Raw genomic sequence first — 22,753 nt, 5'->3', positions numbered from 1 at the left:
CTGTGCCAAGCACGAGTCTTCTCAAGAAGAGCCCTCCATTCAAATAAAGAAATGAATAAATCAACATGATTTAGGAAGAATCAGCCCTTCTGGAGCCATTAGGTGATAGTTAATCAGGCTTGATTAAAGGCATGATCTGCTGTCCATAAGTCACAGAGTCAAAGTGCTTTAAAGTGTTAGACTGCTGGTAATGGCCCTGTTCTATTTTTGATTTTACTGGATGTTATTTTGAAATTATTTTGCACAATCAGTTGCTACCTCTACCTCTCCATGAGAAATGGAAGTTTCTAAAACTATTTGAACTACATCTTGTGCTATTTGAATCATGGTTTTTTGCCTGTATGTATAGTTACTATACAAAAATCAGGATTTTTTTTTTCCTTTGTGAATATTTGTCATGGTTTTATGGTTTTGGCAAATATATATATCAGGAACAGTCAGTAAATTCTGTGTTTCAAGTAGTTTGGTCAGTTACTGTTAAATATATCTTCTTCTGGAGCACAAATGTAACCATGTCAGTATTTATAGACATCAAAGGTTAAATGCTGTAGGTGCAGCTACAGGGGAAGAAAATTTTTTTTCTTTTTTTTTTGGTCAAACCAAATGATTTGCAATGCTGCTTGATGCCAGATTTCAAAAAGTTGAGTAATAAGTAATGCAATTTCTGGAAGGAAAACCATTTTTGAGTTTTATGTCTTTAATTCTTTCCATCATGTGCTGTTTAATAACTGGTGACATTTTCTCTAGTGAAATTAGCTAACTGATTCTGATTTTCCTTAATAGAGTAGGAAATAAAATTATCCCTGACTGCCGGAGATCAATTAATTGATTTGTCTGCTTCTGTCAGAAGCAATCCTTCTGCACCTTTTTTTCTTAAAGCTTTTCAGAATCTATTTGGCTGAGGAAAAAATATGAACCCCACAGCTACTGAATTCACAGTGTGAGTAATATTTGGACTGAGGAAACAGAGAGCACAAAGAAGGTGAAATAGTGACTGGCTGGTGATAGGATTCTGGCAATGAAGTGTTATAAAACTAGGACCAAGATAAGTCACTGGTTACTGATCATGGGGCTGAATCAACTGCTTATCACTCTTCTCAATCCTCAGATTCCAGGCTGCAGTTTGTTATTGTCTGACACACTGGTGCTTTATGTGTGTGAGGGCTGGTAGTGATTAAAAATGAGTGGGGAAAATGAAGTCCAGTTTCTTCTAAAAGGAATGAACCATTGCCCTTAGAAAAGATCTGTGGTTTCAGAGCTTACAAAGCCCTGCAAGGATCAGACCAGGGATCAATAGCATTCAGAGCTGCTGGAAAGGAGATCTGACTTAACAGAATAACCTTTTGTTTGGCAAAACATCCCTGTTAACTACCAGATGGACAACTGGGCTTCAGTGTACTTAGTCATGAAGTCATTCCTTTAGAGATAAAATGCAGCAGCTCCTTTTCCCAACAAACTGGGGTCCAGCAATCCTTCAGTGCATCTCTTGCCAGATGGCTACCTGAAAAATACACATTGTGTATAATACACTATATTTTATATATATATATATAAAATATAGTTTGAAAGTGTAGGACAGAAGTAAATATTGTTTCTTGGTTCATAAAAATATGCATTTCTTCAGACTTCTCACCTGTAATGAAATAGAAATCACTTTTTGACTGTAAATCTGTCATTTTGAAAATACTTACCTAGTGCATTTATGCTACATGTGTTCTCTTTATTATAAATGAAGGAAAAAAAAAAGAGGAAAAATAAGAGGGCCTGTAAGCATTGCAAAGTGATGAAATTGATGTCTTTTTGGAATAATAACTTCTTTCTCTTGGAACAGATGCATTGACAGAACTGACTTTTTTCTTGCCATGATGACATGTTATATTCACTTTAAGGCAGCATCCAATATTCTAAAATAAAAATAAAAATAAAAATAAAAATAAAAAAAGCATAAAACCCCTCAGGAGTCAGTCATGGTCATGCAGTGAGCCTGCTGCACTGAACTGACAAGATGGAGCTTAGTTTAGCAGAAATCTAAAGTCATGAGAGCAGCTGCAGTGCACGTGTGCATGAAGGTAAAGATCAATGTCCTGAAGTGCAGCAAATGGCAACTGCATGGAAAGCATGAATGATGGGTTATTGTCATGACAGCTGGTGAAGACAATTTCCTCATTTGGTTAATGAGTATAGCCATCTTTAATTTCTATGCACTCTGTGTCTGCTGAAGAGAGCTGGGAAGTCCTGTGCCAGTGGTAGGGATGAAACATTGAAAATAAATGGAGTGGAGCCTAAGAGGTGAGGGTGTTCTGAAGCTGAAGAGCAGCATCTCAGCAAACTCCATTGACAGGCAATTTATTGGTCAGTGGAAAGCAGGGTGCTCTTGTACCTGGAAATTATCTTTCTCCCTCAAATAAGCTCAAATAAGCAATACCCTTACCTTAGGCTTACCTGACCCTAAGTACATTAGGTAACTGTTCTGTGTCACTTGGTCACCCACAGACAAGTGAGTTAAAGGCCAACACCAGCTGTCCTAAGAGGCTGTCTAACCAAGGCAGTATCACAGAATTAGTACAAATTCAGAAATAAGGGGCCTGCATAGATACTACTCAAGGCCCTGAGATAAAGCTTTACTAGCTTGTGATTGTTTCCCACACAATGATTCCCAGCAATCATTAATACAGAATAAAAACCAGGCATGTGCAACGTCAGAGGGAAAATTCTGGACAGCAGAGTAGTTTGGAACAAACACACGTTGGAGAGGCCTGAAATTTTATAGCAATTTGAGAGTTTCTGAGAAATCCAAATGTCGTCTTGCCACTCCTCAACCCATATGGTCCAGCTTCACCACTTGTTCTTCTCCCACTTGGCACCCATGTAGCACAACATGAGCTGACTGAGTCATATGTTGAGAAAGAATGTGCTCAGTTTACTTCAGCCACCCTTCACACATGGGATAGCAACTGTTCCTCTCTTGGTCATGAACACTAGCATGGTAACTAGTCATTAAAACAACTTACTTAAAAATGCACACTGCACAACATTCAGCAAATTGGACTCTATTCATGGGCACATCAGAGGAAAAACAATAAAAAAGTATGTTTGGTGAATCAATGCATTCACTTTCTATCTCTCTTTCTGATCCTGGCCTTGTGAGACTAGTCTCTGGTTTTCCCCACCTGCAGAAAATAAACAATTGGGACTTAGCAAAGACATTTTGAAGGATCCATAAATGCTGCAAAGTAATTTCTGATCCAAAGATAAAAGGTGATACTTACAGAGAGAAGAGTTTGGTATAGATATTCTGGCATCCAGGTGGAAAGCTTTGTACATACCAGGAAAATTCATAAATCAAAGGTAAGGATGCAGACAGAGAAGGCATTCTGCTTGCTCCTGGAAGACAAACATTAAAATATATCATATAGACAGTGCTAGCCAAAAAGAATGTCATGCAAACAGATGGGATCCACTCTCCTAGGAAATTAAATGCAAGCTGTGATGATAGATTAAAGTCTTGGGTGGAAAAATAGAGTTAAAAAGAGAAGAAAAATACAAAATGAAACTTTTGGGATTTGGCCAGCTTTTAATGCTCATCAGCCATTAACCTGGAAGACAGTTCATTCTATCATCTGTAACATTAAAAATTGACTATTATAAGATTTTCTTCAAAGCTCTTGATGTGTAATTTGGCACTGCCTTTCCTATTTTTTATGAATCCAATTCATAAAATAAAAAAAATATTTCTATAAGCAGAGATCTTAAATTTGAAGTAACATCCCCTAGGGTATCACAGGGTGGCTTTGATCCTCCTTAAGTTCTGCTAATCAAATGTGTTAATCTAATGGACCAAATGCACAGCTTTGAGGTGAATTTCTACTTGAACCAATAGACTTTATACAAATGTAGCTACTCTTTGTTCATAGGTCTTTCAGAAATAGCTGTGATCTTCATTGATGTGCTTGGATCTAACTCTTTTACCTTCTATCTCCTTAATGAATTGATGACACAGGCCTCATAAATTCTTACAATTACTGTGCCATTAATTGCAGCATTGAAAATTGAGCTCCTCCAGGATGTGACACACTTGTTGAGGAACTGGACAGAGTGACATCAAGACTTAGAGCATGGAGTATTGTATTCAGCTGAAACGTTAGAACATAATTTTATTAGCAAACCACATTTCTTAGCTAAAACCACATATTAATGAGAATCAAGTAAACCTGTTTTGTGCTGTAAGCTAAACAGCTGGGTGGAGTACTGGAGACCATCATCCCGATGATAAATCACTAAAACAATGTTTACTTCTTGGGCTGAAACTGAGTGCAGAAAGAAACTGCCCATCTTCTTTGTTGTTTCTGTGCTGAGGAAGACTGTGGTCATACTCATCCTAGAGTCAGGGAACCTTTCATGCTGGAAGGGAACTTCTGTGGTCTTCAGCCCAGTACCTGCTTAAAGCAGGATTACTGAATTCAGACCAAATTACTCTGGCCATGTCCAGTCCCATATCTTGAAAACTTCCAAGGATAGAGATTCCCCACTTTCTGGACAACAAATTTCAGAGCTTGACTATAATCAAAGGATTTTACTTTTTTGTTTGCAAGAATCAGGTCTAGCTGTTCTCCCAAAAGCTTTTCCTGTATTTAAAGACAAGATTTGCAGCTGGTGGTCACTCCATGCTCTCCCTAGGGATATACCCAGTGTGGATGAGCCATGGAATGGTTTGGGTTGGAAGGGACCTTAAAGACCTAGTTCCAAACCACCTATGTAACAATGTTATAACAAATTCCAAATACAGGTAACTTTAGCTGCCTCTAGTAGTTGTTGCTTGCAGAGTGCTTTAGAGAAGAAAAGTGCCAGAAGAGTAAAAAACACCACAGTCACCCTCTCATAAAACCATGGAGAATAAATTCTCATTCCCTAAAAAATTGCATTCAAGAAACACAGTGGGGTTTTTTGGAGCATTTCATATTTTATTACCAGACCTTCTCATTCACTAATGTCTGGGACTCTCTCTTGTTTAGAATAATTGCCCTGACTCAGTCTGTGCTGATGCCATGTTTCTGGTTTGTTCTAGTTAAGATCAGGGCTTTAAAACTGTGTCACTTCACTTGTTCTTAAGTAATAAAATGTTGTAGCACATGCACATAAATCTTCTCACAAGCCTGAGGGCTTAGGCTTACTTCCACGATTTACACATACAGAGCTGATTGATTCCCAGGAGCAGACATGGGTCCATCTGTAACTCCCTGAGTTAGGAACTCTAGTCAACATCTCAGGTATAGCTGTGTATAAATATAAATCATGTGAGGTGAGATCGAAGCCAGTTTCTGACATAATTCACTCAGCAAGTCATCAAAGCAACAATGTAAATGTCACTTGAAATGGGGTGATATTTGCTTTCCTCAGAGGAGACAGTATGTACATGTTCAGGGGCAAAGGTTTAATTTTTGGCTGGTCAAATGCAACATTTAGCCCAACGTAGGTTTGTTTTGTTTTGTTTTGTTTTTTCTTGTGTTACATAAGGGCTTGTGAAGAACACACTTCCTTTCCACTCCTCTATTACTGATTAACCACTGTGAATTCTTTAAAAACTGAATGGAACCTGGATTTAGAATTTATTTTAATTTTTTTTATTTTTTACTGTTACATATTTAATTCTTTTTGAAGCTTTGGGGTACAATCAGCCATGGTTTTCATAGCAACTGTGAGCATTCAAAGATTAATTATAAATAGTACAAGACTTTCTTCAAATTGTCTCACTCCAGGAGAGTTAGTTTTTAAAAGAAAGGGAAAGCGTGGGCATATAAAATATAAACATTACTAAAGACTCAACTAGAAACCTTTTAGTTAAAACATGTAGATAAACATGCACATAAACACACCAGGTGACAAGATTTTTTTTTTTTAAAAAAAAATCTATTCTGTATGATATTTTTTTATGATATTCATCCCTAACATCTGAGTAGCCCTCAGCAGTGGTAGATGAAGAAAAAACCCCACACCAGTATTTTCTCTCATTGTTATGTCCTTGATGCACATTATTTTCAGAGAGGAGGCATTGCCTGATGTCCAGGAGACACGGTTAAGCTCTATTTCCTTGTCCCATATTTGAAGCAATGCTGTACCTTGGCAATACTGTTCATACACTTCATTGCACTTTTGTAAGCTGCATTTTAATATAACTATTCCAAGCTGAAATACAGGATCTGACTGTTGCTATTTGTTGGAATGAGTAGTGAGTCTGGGAAATTACTTGAGGTGGGCTTCAACAACCTTTTAGCTCATCAACTATTATCTACAGACATGGGAGTAGTAATAATATATCAGAAGATTGCTCTCTATAGGGTACAATTACAAATGCTCAGATGCTGTGATAGTAGAAAATATAACTGTCTATGGGAAAGGTTTGTTTTGACTTTCATTTATCAGATAACTTTGTATTCAGCTTAAAATATCCCAAAGTCTAATTTTCAGAATGGAAAACTTTACACAATCTCTTGATCAGATCCTTTTAAGATGGCTTATGCTGTCAACTCAAAATAATTACTCTTTTTTGGACATGTAATCCTTTAGAGTTTCCTTGCTATATTAACTGGTTTTGGAGCTGTTTAATTCTATGGATGCAATTAAGCTATATTGTGTACATGCTGCAGACAGGGTGCACTCAAGATGCAATAAAAGAAAAAGCAGTTGTCCTTTGTCCTTGCATTAATGGAGTTCAGTATATTGTGTGTCTGGATGGGAAGATCTCTTTTAGCACTTTAATTACTTAATGTGCTTGCTGCAGCAAAAGTATATTAACAAACACAAATCAATTTCTCCCATCAATCCACGTCCACTTTGTTATGGTGGAACATTAAGTCATTTGTGGGGATAACATCTGCCAATAAAAGGTATTACGAATAAAATACAGCTGAAAAATGAACTGCTGTTTAGTAATCTCTAGTTCCTGTTTGGCTGTGCATGATAACACTTTACAAGGATGTCTTGCAACAAATGAGAAGCCAGTTCATAATGTGATTTTTTGGAATGGTGTCTGCAACGAAAACCCACCACAAATACTTGAGAAAGCTGTGGGTTTTTAATTTATTTTGTGATTTTTTTGGTTGACCCTTTTAAAGTAATCTCTTTGGTTTAGATATTTCCAGGACTCACATGTCCTCCTCACAAGATGAGCTTTGTGAAGCAGTAGAAAGAGATAAGTTGATGCAACAGACCCACTAGAGCTTGAGGAAAGGACTGGCTGTGAAGATTCTCAGAGAGGAGCAGCCCTGGGTCACTCAAAACTTTTAAAAGAAAGACTGCTAAATCATAGAAGAATTTGGGTTTGGGACCTTCAAGCTCATCTTTTCCCAACTGTCCTCCCATGGGCAGGGACACATTTCACTATCCCAGGTTGCTCCAAGCCCTGTCCAACCTGGCCTTGGACACTTCCAGGGACGGGACATCCACAGCTTCTCTGGACAACCTGTTCCAGGGCCCCACCAGCCTCTGAGTAAAGAATTTCTTCATAATACCTAACCTAAAACTCTCCTCTTCAGTTTAAAATCCAGTATCCTGTCACTATCTGCTGGTGTATAAAATCTCTCACTCTCTTATAAACCCCCTTTAGGTACTGGAAGGCTGCAGTGGGGTCTCCTGGAGCCTTTTTTTCTCAAGGCTGAACAATTTCTCATCTTGCCAGTAAAAAGACATTAAAATTTCTCCCTGGTCTCAGGTCCTAATGCTTCCCTTCTTGGAAGCAATGCTGGATTATTCTTGATCTGCTGCTCTGCTTGAGGGCTCTGCAGAACTTAGTTGATGGTCAAGCCCATTAGGATGGTCCAATTTCAAGATTAGAATGGTGTCAGATAATATCCTTTATTTTTCAAGATTCTCTGCTAGCCAAATTAGCAAGGTACAAAATCCACTGAGTTCAGGCACTGAAAGTCCTGTAAAAACTAAGGAGAGTAGAGAAACTATTAAAGGGAGCCAGTGAGACTTTCATTCTCCAAGGTAGATGGCAAATCCATAAATGACCTGGCCAGATTGACTTAACCCTCAGCATGCTGGCTGAGAACTCTGAGCTGGTGGTGAAGAGGACATGTCAGGAGGGACCTGGACAGGCAACAGCAACTGTGTGAAGTTTTACAAACACATGTGCAGGGTCTTAGCCCTGGGATGACATAACCAGAGATCTGAGCTCTGAGCAATGACAGAAGGAGATCTCTTCTGACTGAAGGTTTCATCTCCCTGGAGAGAAGAAGGCTCACAGTATTCCAGTTATTCCAGGGTAACTACAAAGAGGATGCACTGTCTCTTCATGAGGAGCCTCTTGGAGAAGACAAAGGGCAATTTACACCAGGAAAGGTTTATTCCCTTATAAGAAAGAAAGCTTTTACAGGGAGAATATTCATTCACTAGAACAACCTCAAGGGTTGGTAGAGTCCCCGTCTCTGGAGGTTTTCTAGGTGTGACTGGTCTAGACAAGGCTGCTGGATGATCTCCTCCTGTCTTCCATTCCCATGACAGGCTGAATTGGATTATCTTTTGAGGTCACTTCCATTCTAGGCTATTCTATGACTCTGTGACTCTATGAAGAGCATTTTTCTGTGGATCCTGGTGGAAGATAAATGTGGGTTTCACTTCTAGCTGTTTTGGAAATCAGCCCTCCTCATACCAAGAGCAGATTTGCAAGCAACTTGGAGGTTTTACTGCTGCAAAGATAAGTGTCTGCAAACTCTTGGTGTTTCCAGGATTTGGTGGCAGCTCAGGTGGACACATCATCATTTGTCTCTACTGCTGTGTTGTTCAGTATTGCTCTGATTCTATTTTTTCATCTGTGAATAAATTCTTCTGGGATAAAATTTCTGAAAAACAAGGTTTTATGAATTCTTACATTATTAATATTAGTATTTTTAGGATTAGCTCAAAAATGGGATCAGATCTTGAGCAGAGGGGACAGATTCATGACACAATTGGGAATGAAAACTCTTTTCACCTCTCTGTATAGATTTTCTGTAAGGAACTGAGGACACATATTGACAAAAACATTTTGAAGGGGTTTCAGTGTAGTTGTTAGTGCTGAATCCATTCAGCAGAAAAAGAGATTTCCATCTCTAGAGCTGTCAGGCTTGTGCCAGCACTGTGTGTGCTTTCAGAAGAGAGTATTCATCCTTCTTGGTAGAGGGGGAAGTGTCCCTTCAATGCTGCCAGAACTTCAATGAGAAACATAGGTGAATTTTGGTAAGATCACACATTTAGCAATGAGTTTTGTTTGTGTGGAGTGAGTGGGCAGGCAGAGTTGACCCATTTCTTGAGAAAGATTAGGAAATAAAGTGTGATGCAGACATTGTATCACGAATCTGTCTCTTGAGGGAAGCTGAAGGGAAAGTGCAGGTGCTGGAGAAGGGACAGCAGGGAGTGGCTCTGTGGGGAGAGCCCAGGGCTGCACCACGCCTGGCACACATGGGGCAAGGAGCTGGAGGAGCTGGGAATGAAGAAGTTGAGACTGGAAAAAAGGCAGGGAGAGGAGTCAGGAATCAAAGAATGTGGCTGGCTGAGCCTCAATAAAAAGGAGTTGATGCAGGGAAAGTGTTTTATTTTTGTTTGTCCTCAGCCTACTCTGCTTTTAAATATAAATAAATAATTTCCCCCAAACCATGTCTGTTTTCCCTGTGATGGTAAGTGGTAAGTGCTCTCTCTATCATTATCTTGAGCCAAGAACATTTTTTGTTTTCCTTTCTCCCACTGTTCTTTTGAGACAGGGGAGTGAGGGAGCTGGCAGCTGACCGAGGTCAACCCAGAACACTCAGATCCATCTCCAGGTGTGCATTCTCTGACCAAAGCTGAGGGATGGTAGAAGTCCTGTGTTTTTCCTGCATCTCTAACTGTCACTTCAGCTGTAATATCTCCTATTTTTTTCTGATCTCTATATTGTTCTATTAGTTCTAATAAGGCTGCAATCTCTCTTTTGTCACTAGTGTTTCCTGTTCTGCCTCCAACAGTTCCTTTAGCACTTGATCAGAGATGCCTTCTGTAGGTAGCCATGTCTTGTATCATCCAATTTAAACTGTAAAGCAGACATTTGAATCTGGTTATTGTACTCTTGCTGTTGTAATCTTTCTTCATTTTCTTTTAATTCTCTTACTGCTTTCTTAATTCTTTGTAGTTGTTGTTCTAACCAGCTTACAGTCTCTAAGACCTCATTACTTCTGTTCTCCAGTTCTTGTATCTGTGCTACCAGTTTTCCTGTTTCTCTGTCAGAGGTTGCAAACTCTTGATCATTTTGTTCTTTTCCTAATAAAAAAATATAGTATTCATCAGTCCACTATTTGATTTCTGCTTGCAAAAATTCTACCTCGTATTCTCTAAGCATTCCAGAAATCTTTGATGTTACTCACAAGTTTTAACTGTTCTTCTAATTCCTTAATTTCATGCACCCCATTAAATTTTCTTTTTAACAGCTGATTTATCCATCAATTGCCACAGTTTTTCAAGCAGTTTCTCAAGAACTGGAATTTGCTTTCTTAGATATGCAGGCTCCAATAATTACTTAGCTAAGTCCTGGTTTCTATGCAGTTTTTCTCCATGTTCTACATCCTATTTTTTATTTGAGAGGGCAAGCTCAAATGATCCTTTCCTGCCTGACAGCAAAGCTCTAATTTTTCCTTCGCTAAAAATTCTGCTTTCAGTCCTAGAAGGTAATTATAACAGGAGCAGAGGTGTTACAGTTTTGTGGTACATCACTTTCTTTTCATATGGATTTGTACAGGCCGTGTGAAACATCAAAAAAAAAAAAAGATGTTTTGTACAAACATGTAGTTTTTGCTCCACTTTCTATTCTGACACTGAAAAGTGTCCACATTTCCTAGCTGTTCTTTGAGTGGGTTGTTTTTTTTTTTCTGATTCTGTTCTGAGGTCTTTAGTCTTTCAGAATAGGAAATGATACTTGTTTGTTTGTTTGGTTTTCAGTTTATTTGCTACATGTATGACACAGACATGTCAATCTCTGTTTACATCTCACAGGGGTTATCCTCATTAATAAATCTGTCTGTCTGAACCTCGTTATGAGAAGAAATGACCTTTGCAATTCCTTTCTCTTTAATGTGAGAACATTGAGTTGTAATGAGTGCTAGGAATCAGATTGCAAAAGAGAACAGGATCAAATTCCTCTCTGAAACCCCAGAGACACCTTTGGAAATGGCTGTGAGTGTTCAAGGAGTGTCTGGATGATGCTCTCAGTCATGTGGATTAGTTTTAGTTAGTCCTATGAGACACTTGGACTCAATGATTGCTTGGACCCAGTGATGGGTCCCTTCCAACTTGAGACATTTTATGATTCTGTTAGTTGAATGAAAAAACCGTACTCCCCTCAAAATACCCCAGAACAAATTAGGCTGTGCTTCAGGCAGAATCCACTGAAGCAGTGTCTTTATACTTCTGAAAAAAAATAAAAAAATAAAAAAATCTAGTTTTCTGATTAACCATAAAAATAAGGTTTACTGACCTTAAGAATTGAGCTGGACCCAGATAGAAATGCTGAATTTTGTATTTCTCTTTGCCGTGTTACTGATCAGCCCCCCCTGGTCTCAGTTTCCCACAGCTCTGCATTCCCCTGGGAATGTTCTGTATGCTACTGCCAGATGTTCCCACCTTGCACCTGAAGCACCTGAGCAGAGCAGAGATGTGGGGTCAGTGCTGTGAAGGAGGGCCTGTAATCCCAAATTGCTTTGGGACAGAGGTGGCAGTGAGTGTGAATTCCCCCCGGGCTCCAGCAGACGTCAGGCCTTAGTGGAAGCAGTTTCCAATTTCAGTAAGGGAAAGCAGCTCCTCTCTTGCTCTGAAGGCTGAAATTGAGTCCAGTGGTGGCAGATCAATAACAGAGCAATGGCTGGCTGTGATCTGGAGACCACCCTGCAGCTGAGAGAGGTACAGGCATGGCCAAGAGACAAAACAAGGCTGGGACCACACAACTTCTCCACACAATTTCCACCACAGGACGTGCACAGCCTGTGTGAGACCTCCTGGAATTTGAGCTGACCAATTCAGGGACAGAATTTAGGGATCTGCTGGATGGACCAAGTGAAGTGACTTGTCCTGGGATTGTGATTCACTGTGTCAGGTCATACTGCAACTCCACTTAGCTCATTCCCCTAAACCTCCTCCCTTTGGTTCAGGGCCAACGGCTACAAGATACTCAGCTTTTGTATTCATTTGGGATTAGAAAATGATCAGGCTGTGAATGAAGTGAAAGTCTCTCCTTGGTCTGCTGAATTAGACATTGTGTCCCCCGTAATTTGCACCACTGTTTAAATGTCTTTGGCTCTCAGCCTTCTGAGAAGTTCTCAGATGTGAAAAAAATAAAAAAATAAAAATGGTACAATTTTTTGTTTTTAAACAAAAATATAGTGTAAATAACCACATCTCCAAACCTGTTTACCCATTTCACTCTACAAGCATTACAGAAGCACTTTAGAAATCTCATGAGAGGTGATGTTTGCTTTGTTCTACTAAAAAAAAGAAAAAAGTAATATAAAGGTTTGAATTGATCTCCAGGAATATTCAGCTCAATTTATATCTATTAAATAATTTTTATAGTTTCTTGATTGCACCCAGAACAGGTGAAGGTTAATTCTCTCTCTCTTAGATAATCAGAGTGTAAGTTTTTCCAGGTGTTTCAGTCAGAGAAGCACAAAACCTCTCATCTTTAGCTCTTCATGTAAGAACAGATTGGAAAAGGTTACTACTTGACTGTGAGACTAAATTAAACTATGTTTTCAAGGTTTCCTATTGCTTTTGAGACAAGAATATAAGTGCTCATATTCTTATGGGGTCCTAATTTTTCTGCCCTTTCCTTTCACTGCCTTTCTTTTCCAACAATAAAGCACATTTCTATCGTTTTACTCTTTGTTCACCATTCTATTGCCCACTCCTCTTCACCCTTACCTTGCTATGGTGAATGAAAGGGAAGTAAAGGGCAAATTGCTTTAAAAGTATGAATATGGGACTAAATAAAAGACAGCATTGCTACCTTGATGAGTATAAAAGGGCAAGAGCCCCTGAGGTGAGCATAAAAGGAGGTGTAAAGAGAGCTGGTCGGTGTAATTGTCAGAGAGCTGCAGGGTTTCATGGGCTGGAGATTTTATGGCTTGTGGGATTGCAAGTTTCTGCAGAGGAGAGATGATCTGATGAAACTACAAGAAGCTGGACGTATAAAAATGATGAAGGTTGTGGCTTACCTGGATCCAAATGAAATCCTTGCCTGAAAAGCATTGAGTGCCAAGTGCAGGCTCTCCTTCAGTGATGCACTGAAATACTTTTGTGGACACTGAGGTTTATCTGCCAGAAGTTGGGTGTATTTTTTCCACATTATGCCCAGAGCACTCTGTTCTTGGGAGCTCCCAGCCCTAAATCCTGGACTCAGGATATAAGCATCCATGTTTGATCCAGGGATATGCTGAGCACCTTCTGAAGATATTGAGAACCCATGAGTACTGTTTGCTTGGATGAGAAGGAATCACACCAAGCACTTCTCAAGGCTGCAGAACTAGGCAGCATCTGGTTTTAAAACAGGATTTTATATCATAATAAAAATAAGAAAAAAAATAGAAAAAGGGTTTTCATGTATTTACAACTGAACAATTTCATCTTATCTGCATGAGGTAGATCCTGGTAGGTGAAAGTTTGCTTTCATAGACCCACTGTGTCTTTTACTGAGAGACCAGTTCTTTACTGCACTCCAAGGAGGGTATGGCTCACTCTCCTCACATTATTAATTTTAGACCTACCTTCATCAAAAGTTAAAGAGCCTGAGAATAAAACTGGGATGAGAATTGTAGAAACTGGATGTGATAAATGGCTGGGGACTCTGGACTGGAGCAGTGCAGCTGTGTTTGACTGACCTGCCCTGGCACAGCAGCTCTGGACATCACAGAGTGACAGACCTGTCACTGTGTGTGCAAGACTGAGGGTTGGGAAAAACCTTTCCCTCCTACCTCTAACAGCCTCCAAAGTGAGTGTAAGATTCCTGGGCTGTCCAAGGTGTTCTTCCTATTTCCAGAAAGGTGAGAAGAAAATGCTAATAGTGGTGATGACTTCTGTGAACAGCCACCTCCTACCTGCTGTTAGCTGCTGTGTCTCACACTCACTCCCTTTTTTTCTGGGCTATTCCAGAGCCTGCCAGAAGCTTGAGGTAGAGTTAGGTCAGAAAAGCTTCTTGAAATAATATTTAATTGAGAAATGTCTGGACTTTCAGATGTGTCTGAAATATTTTGTGGTCATATTGTAGGGCTTCCTCACGTACATGGTATTGCACATTGAGCTTGCTTCTATAGCAATGTGGTCATTTTTCTGATATGCTCCACAGTCTGATTTATCTGTCTGTTTTCAATTTTAGGTGTAAAATTATCACCTTTTCCCATGGTCTTCTGTTTAAATAGCCAAAGAACCTGCCCAAATATTTATATACAAAATAGGGTTGGATTTATATGGTACACTTCTGTGTGACTCATGCACTTTAGAGTTCCATCAAATATTATTGTCTCTGTTATATGTAACCTAATGTATTATCATCACAAACAAGGAAAAGTCTCCATTGTTTAAGCAAACTTACAGAATTTTTGTGGCTATACCTCTGACTTATTTCACTGAAGGGAAAGGGAGAAATAACCAAAGGTCTGATTGCCTTCTTTGCCCTGGTTTTCTCCCTATACCTCCACAATGGGTATTGCTTTTCAATTTTTACTTTTTCAACAGGAAGCTAACCAGATAGAAAGCTTTATTTTTAAGCTTTTGTCCCCAGTGTTTGTACACAAAGTAATAGTGTGCTTGGCAGATTATAGATTACTCTTTTTTTTTTTTTTCTGGGAATCAGCCTGGATGGCCACACAGTCTTGCATAAACTTCTGGAATATCTATCAGGAAGCCCTCAGATGGTAACACGCCTGGCAAAGCTCTGGTGGGGATCATCAGCACAGGACAGAAAAGTCTCTTAATGTTGCTAGAGAGAGAGAATGAGTTTTTTTACATCTGAAGACCTTGAGTTTAAAGCCCATGAAGTTAAGCCTTGCAATGAGACTCGAGCTCTCCTATATTGCTGTTTTCATGAAGAAATCCATCTTTTTCCTCTCCTATAAGGCTTTTTTTCACTGACTCCCAAAACAGTGTGCTGCAGTACTTGGCTCCCTGAAAGCAGTAATTCAATGGAGAAGATTTGCTGATATCCAGGGGATCCTGGAGGACAACTCCAACACTGGTCTGAGGAGCAGCTGGAACTCCAGGCTGGCTCATCATGCTCAGCACACAGCTTGTTTGTTATCTGTATTTATTAGCCTAAGGGTTGTTTATTTAAATGCAGCTTAACCTGGGATGAAATTTTAAGCCTTGGAGCTGTTCAGGTGTAATTCAAAGTTGGTGGAATTTGAATCTGGCTCCTGTGACACTGTTACTGAGTCAAAGGTTTTGATTTCCTTGCTGCAGGAATGATCAGGAAGGAGCAGTCTGGTCTGTCAGTGCTCCTGGAGGGAATGATCTAGTTGGGTGGAGTGATGTATCAATATTATCTTACAAATGGCTTCTCTCAAACCAGTCAACCCCTCTTAACCTGAGTTTTACAGAGTCATTACAAGTCAATCACAGGGGAAGACAAGTAGACTTGCACTGCCAGATGAGAGCTGAGATACTCTGGTATTAATCTGGAGGAGGAAGGGAAGGAAGGATGGAGTCCAAAGCATCAATAACAGGACTGGTACCACCATGCTCTCTGTTGGTTTTGATGTAAATCCTCTAGAATTAGGTACTGCCTTGTGCTATGATTAGATCACTAGAGATGATGTGATGAGTTATCTGTAGCAAAACCATTTTATTATCCTACCATTAGGAGAGGAGGTCTGAGCAGCTTGGTGTCAGGAGACCGAGAAGTGTCAGCAGCTCTGCCAAGGGCAGGGGGTGTCACCCAACACATCTGTCAGCACAGCCAGGCTCCTGAGGGAGGCTCCAAAGCCAGCCAGGGAGCTGAACCAGTGCAGGTCAGCAGGGCTTACTGTGTGTCCAGCCACAGGAAAACAAAGAAGCCACACAAATGCTTTAATTTTAATGATCAGAAATTCACAAATAGCCAGTGAAGGTGGGGATGGCAAATTCATTGCTACTAGAGTGACCCATGCAGTTTATCTTGAGAGAGAAGAGACTTTATGCATTGCCTGCATAAATAACATTGTCCTGCAAATAAAAAGGACCCATGTCTTATAAATCATTTGGAAATTTACTGAGCTTCCCCTAAAAACAAATTGGCTTTTTCATTGCTGCTCCTGGTAGAAGCTCTTTTGATTTTCTTATTTTTTTACACAGACTTGCTCCATTGCCAGCTTTAGATTTTTGCCAGTATTGTCATAGTTTTTATGTCTAAACTGGATTTATTCATGGGCAGTTTATATGTGTTTGCTCTTGTGCCAATGTTGTACTTTCTTGTAGCTGTCTTCTTTCTTCCTGATTATTTTCCTCCTAATATATTTATAGATGGAGAGGAGGTCTGATTGCTCTGTTTTGCTGAGTTAAGTGTACCAAGTTGCTTTAGTTCTTAAAATCCGCTTGCTGTTTCTTTCACAGTGCTTGTACCACATTAGCTGGCAATTTTCTATGCTCTCTCTACTTTACTGAAGTCTAAATATGTTTTTCTGCACTACTCTTCCTTTTAAAAAGGGGAAAAAAACCCCACAAACCAGATGTTTACTCAAAAGGAAGTACTGCCCAGCCTAATGAGCCAGACTCAGTCTAATTGCAGTAAAACAGGAGTTGTACTGCAGTTTCTCATATACACCCTAATTATTCTTAAAATCTACTGTAAACACTTATGTATTTCTGTGGCCACACTCAGGGAGCCAGGTGATGTCCATTCCACATCTTTTGCAAAATGACTGTTCAGCTTCTGCTCTTCATCAGCCCTTCTGTAACTTTATGGATTTCTTGGATTTGTATTATATTGTGTTATCAAGGATCCAATTCACATGCCACTTCTACCAAGGTTCTCTAAGAAAAATAGCTTGTTGTTTTTGGAGACAATATCTCATTTATCATTACTGTCAGCTCCACATCACTACCAGGCAGTGCTTTCCTACACATTTGTGGTGGGGGACCCCCTGTAACTATTTTGGTGGCCTTTGAAATGTCTGCCTCAGTCTGATTCACTTTTAAGGATAGATTTTGATCTCCACATCATGTTCTGTTCTTTGTAGTTTTTATGTTCATGCTTCATGTAATTTTGGAGAGGGCCATTCAGCTGGGAAGAGATGAAGTTGTCTGTAGGATTTGTCCCCAAGCCTGGAATTCAGAGAGTGGTAATTACCCAAAGAGGGAGAAGCCATGTCCCTGCAATTGTCCCCACCCAGGCAGCATCCCCTGCTCAAGGCTGTGCTGCTGCAGGGGCCACACAGCAAATGTTCCTCTCAGGTGAGAACAGATGATGCAGACTCTAGGAGGGCTCAGGAGACAAAACTGATCCCTCTTTATCTTGAGGAGATTGGAAGAGTCTGGGGAGGATGGTCAGACTATAAGGCTACTCTTTGATGAGAGTATTTAGAGCCAGCTGGAGATTCACTTTGTTTTGTATGGTCAGGTGTACCTGTTGGTTCTCAGCATGATTTATGTCATTTGTAGCTCAGAATGCCTCGCTGGAACAGATGAGTGCTCTTAACACCCCAAAAAACCATTTCCTTCTGCTACCCTGTTAGAATCATAGAATGGTTTGGGTTGGAAGGGACCTTCAAGGTCTTCTCATTCCAGCCCCTTGCAAGGGCAGGACACCTTCCACAATCACAGGTTGTTCAGGGCCTTGAACGTTTCAAGGGATGGGGCAGCCACAGCTTCTCTGGGCAACCTGTGTCAGGGCCTCACCATCCTCTAAGTAAAGAATTTTTTCCTAATATCTGACTGAAATATATTCTGTTTGAGTTTGAAGCCACTCATCCTTGTCCTGTCCCTTAGCAGGGACTGAGGACAGTATTCAGCCACCCAACAGAGGGGGCTTTTGTGGAGGCACTGAAAAAGTGTTTTATTTATCCTCAAAATAACATGGCTTCATTTTATGTGTTGGTCTCAGTGTCACTGAGCCTGGTACAACAAAGAGTTGTGGGACAGTGGGATGGGGAAGTGGAGACATGTATCTGTATTTGCTGCTGAAGAAATTGTGTGGGGCTCTGCATCTTGCATTTTATTTTATAATATATTTGATTTCCTGTATTTTGATTGGGAAGCCCCTCCTCACAATGCACAAGCTATTGGATGAGTAACATCCAGCTTCACAGTGTGGGAGCAAGAACCTTCATATTTTTGGTTTTGCTTGGTTATAAAGTCACTCTTTGGCAATTCCTCCCTGCTTACAAAGGCTTAGGGGAAACTTTGAGGAGGAATGGGTAATGTTTACCCATCTAATGATTGAAAAATTCATATGTAGCTTAAAAATAGGAAAAAATACCCCCAACAACCAGCAACCACACAACAGGTAATGGGCTAAAGCCATTCAGTTTCCTGTACAGAGGTTGCTTATTTTAACTGGACAATAAGCATTCTTGTGAGACTCAAATAAGGATGTCCTTGGGCTTTTCTGTCTACCCAAGGTGAAGCTGTTCTTTGCTTATATACTGCTTGTGATATTTATCTCCTTTATTTACCTCCTCTGGAGCTGTTAACATTTTTCTGAAACTGCCACTGAAAATATTTTCAGGAAAAGTATTAATATTTTAAAGGAACAAACTGATAAACTGATAAATTGTGAACACTAGTATTTTTAAGTCAGTCTAGCAATTTGATCCCTTAACATTTTCACTACCCTATGTGCTTTTTACCATGAATATCCCCAGGGTGCTGGGGGGATCTGAGGTCCTCTACATCTCTGTCCTCTGCCATTAATCCAACCAAGCACCTTGAGGTGCAAGTCTTGGCAATGCACTCATATGCACAACTGAACCAACAACAGGGCATTTAGAAGCCTCTTGTGTCTTCTGACTAGAAGACCATTCTCTTTTTTAGGAAGAATGTATCTAATTCCATGATGATTTATACCAGAATTCCTTTATGCCATTGCATTATGAAGGCCAGGATTTAGGCATTTAGTTCCAAACAATCCACAATAAATCATTTATTAATAACGGTTAATTGCCATTTTTAAAATTAAGAACTCAAACATGCTTGGTCACCTAAGAAATATGAGTTACATTTTTGGCTGCAATCCTTAATGGTGCAGAACTTGCCAGACTCTGGATTCTCTTTATATCTGAACCTTCAGCCTCAGAGTTTGACCTTAGTCTGAGAGTTCCTTGGGTTCCTATGACTTTGCTATGCATTTTTTACTTTGACCAGTTCAGTTTGGTGGGTACCCAGGTAGACAACTACTTGTGACCCCTACAACAGCTCTGGCATCCAAATGAATTTACCAAAATTTAGGGGATGAATTGGGAGAAGTTTAAATAAGATGAAGACCTATTTCTTTCATGTGCTTGTGCCTAGTCCATTCTGCAAAGGACATCATGAGTGTTGGAACTAACCTCGTTATGAAGTCACCAGTACTGAGGTGTCTTCATGTGCTTTTGATATCCAAAGCAGTATTATCTGGGCAATGAGGAAATAAAGGTCTGCCCAGCATCCTCCAGGAGCTGAATATCTCCAAGGCTGCTGAGAGCTTTGACTGAATGGCCATCATTTCCCAGAAAGGATTTGGATGCCCCACCCCTGGAAGTGTTCAGGGACAGGCTGGATGGAGCTCTAGTGGAAGGTGGAATTGACCCCCTGGCAGGGGGTGGAATGAGATGGGCTTTAAGGTCCCTTTCAAAATCTTTCCATGATTCCATTATATGGAAGTGTCACCCTAGGCACCTCTGTAAAATCTCCCCAGCTTTAAGTGACTGAATCAGAAGCAGCAGCCAAGCCATTGGAAATCAGTTTCCTACTTGGAAGTATTTAGGGCTGGGTGGGATGTTCCTGAACATGAGACACACAATGAGGGAATTGCCATAGTGTGGCAGGAGGTACCCAGTCAGATATTCCCTGAAGGAGCTGCAGCCTGTGGAAACACCTGCAGTGGAGCAGGGAATGTGTGAAGAGGAGGGAGCAGCTGAGAGATGCTTTTATGGACTGACACTAACTCCCATCTCCATCCCCCTGAGCTCCTTGGGAGGAAAGGAGTCTAAATGACTGAAGCCAAGCCTGGGAGAAGGGAGTGGGCTGGAGAGAGGTTTTATTTTAATGTCTGGGTTTGTTTCTAACTACCCAATTGTGAATGAATTAAATTAATTTTCCAGAAGTTGAATCAATTTTGCCAGTGGCAGTAACTGGTAAGCTATCTCCCTGTCTTTATCCATTACTATTTTTCAGCCTATTTTCTCCTGCTGTTCTGTTGATGAGGGGGAGGGAGAATGGATGTGGTTGGGAATTTGGCTGTTAGCCAAGGATAACCCACCACAATTCTGAGCAGCAAAAATCTAAAAAGAAGTGGCCAGACAGTTACAGAATATTATTATTTGGAGCTGATCCAGTGGAATGGGCACGTGGTAAATCTCAAATATCTGCATATGGAGGAGTGTCCTCTTGCACTAATGTGTAATACCACTTTAATACCCTGTTACAGGTTTTTGGAAGTTATTAGATTTTATGAGTAGTCCCCACAGAGTATTTTTGTTAGTAAAAAATTATATTGCATAAAACTATAATGAAAATTCAAAGAGTCTTAAGACATCATTCTTGTACTTGCTTTAGAAAAAAATCAGGATCAATACCATCAATTAAAAACTCCTGCATAGTGCAAGAGCAGCATAATGGAGAAAAAGATCAGGCAGCTTAGATTTGGTTGCTGTTATGTTTAACTAGATACCGTGTGTATTTAGAATATGAGCTGCTTTCATTTTCTTTTCTGAGAACTAACATGTAAACAGAGAGTTTTCATGCTCAAGATCTTGACTGAAACAGATACTTAGGAATGTTAAGGTTGTGCTGGGATTACATGCCAGTTGGGAAGGAGCTGCCAGCTGAAGCAGGTAGAGTTACATGGGCTTTCAGCTGTGAAGGACATGGAACAATTGCTTCTGGAGTGGTGCTTTAGTTTTGCTTTGTTTTGTTTTCTTCCCATCAAACTCTTCTCTTCAACAATTAACCTCAGAAAGACAGTCTAGTTCATTCACTATTACACACTTAGCAAAGGTTTTATTGGTAATTGTGTCAGATGTTAATACAGGAGTTCACAGACAACTTGGTGTTTTCATAAAGTTGCAGAATGGTTCAGGTTGAAAAAGACTCTTGCATTTAGAAGCTAGGACAAAAATCAGGCCAAAACTATCTGCAAATACTAGTGAGTTAAAGGAATTTATAAACAAGGAGACCAAAGGAGGGAAAATACAGAGAGAGACTGGCACCAACATGGTGTTACAGTGGGAGGTCTGCAAAGAGGTGGAGGTAGCCTGAATTACAAAATCCTGGATTGGGGCTGTACTGAACACTGCCTCATATTCCTCATCCATGGGAGTGGTGATGAAGGAAGACTAGGATGAGTTTTTCCCTGTTTAGACTGAGCTCATATTTTGGGGACTGGAACAGGCTCCCCAGGGAAGTGGTTCCAGCACCAAACCTGCTAGAGTTCAAGAAGAGTTTAGACAATTCTCTCAGAGACATGGAGGAACTTTTGGGGTCAACTGTGCAGTGCCAGAAGTTGGCCTTGATGATCCTTGTGGTTCTCTTCTAATTCAGGATATTCTATGATTCTATGTGTAACTTAAACCAGTGAAATTGCTGATGTTTTCTTTTTCTTTCTTCCTTGACCTGACACAGGGATCCCCTATGGGATAGAAAACAACCAGAATACAGCTGGTTTAGATATGATAAACAGAATCACAGAATGGCAGGGACCACAGTGGGCCATCTGATCCAACCTCCCTGCTCAAGCAGGGTCACCCCAGGGTAACATGGCACAGGATTGTGTCCAGACTGTTCTGAAATATTTCCAGTGAGGGAGACTCCACACCTTCTCTGGGCAAATGATTAATGCTAACATTTTCTTGATAAAGTAGAATCAACATGGAGCAGCAGAGTGATAACTACTATGCATAATTTGAATGTTCTTAGATGTGAGATTAGCACTTCTGTTGTCTTTACACTGAAGTTTTTTGTTGCTTGTTTTTGTTATTTTATTTTTTTTTTGGTTTCTTGTTTGTTTGTTTTGTATTACATTTTTTGTCACTCCTTTTCTGATCCTGGGGCCTTTTATCATGGATGTTTCTCCTTTTCCTACAGGGGGCCAAGTGCTTTTCACAATCTTTATTCATTATTCACACATGGCCATTGTGTCCACTCTGCCTGGTGTAAAATAGAATGGACCAGATTCAACCCACTTTAATTAAATCTAGAAAGCAGAAGAGAAGATCCTGAGCATGCTTGTTCTCTCATGTCTGTTCTCTCTTCTGAGTGCAGACACCCAGGATGTGCTCTCAGAATTTTAAGTTGGATCAAGAGGTCACTTCTCTAGCAGAGTGTAATTTTCATCCTTTCTCTCCAGGTATTACCAGATAAGAGCTGGACTGAAGATCCCATCCAGGATTCCCCACAGGCTGTTTGCCACGATTGCAGGACAGACAGGTAAGCAGGTTATTATTAAGGAATAATTCCCAGAGGAATGTGAATGGCTGCAGGTGGGGTAGGATGGAGACTCGGTGTGGGGAACAGGTGAGCCTGGGTTGGGATCAGGCTGGTTTTTCCTAATGATCAGTAGTTGCTCATCTCTGTTTGGGTGAGGATTTGTGTG

General features: G+C 40.2%; 1 protein-coding gene across 3 annotated transcripts in view; it reads left to right on the top strand.

Annotated features, from left to right (window-relative positions):
- Positions 1-22,753, top strand: part of FAM135B (family with sequence similarity 135 member B) — a 194,965-nt gene that overhangs the window by 65,058 nt on the left and 107,154 nt on the right. For all 3 annotated transcript variants that reach the window (XM_015619862.1, XM_015619857.1, XM_033512463.1), the window contains exon 3: positions 22,508-22,587. In XM_015619862.1, the coding sequence (XP_015475348.1) occupies positions 22,508-22,587 (80 nt within the window). The remainder of the gene's footprint in view (positions 1-22,507; positions 22,588-22,753) is intronic.

This window comes from Parus major, chromosome 2, assembly GCF_001522545.3.
Source record: "Parus major isolate Abel chromosome 2, Parus_major1.1, whole genome shotgun sequence".
NCBI classification, from domain to species: Eukaryota; Metazoa; Chordata; class Aves; order Passeriformes; family Paridae; genus Parus; species Parus major.
The sequence above is the reverse complement of the archived record's forward strand: the minus strand, read 5'-3'. Positions and strand labels throughout refer to the sequence as shown.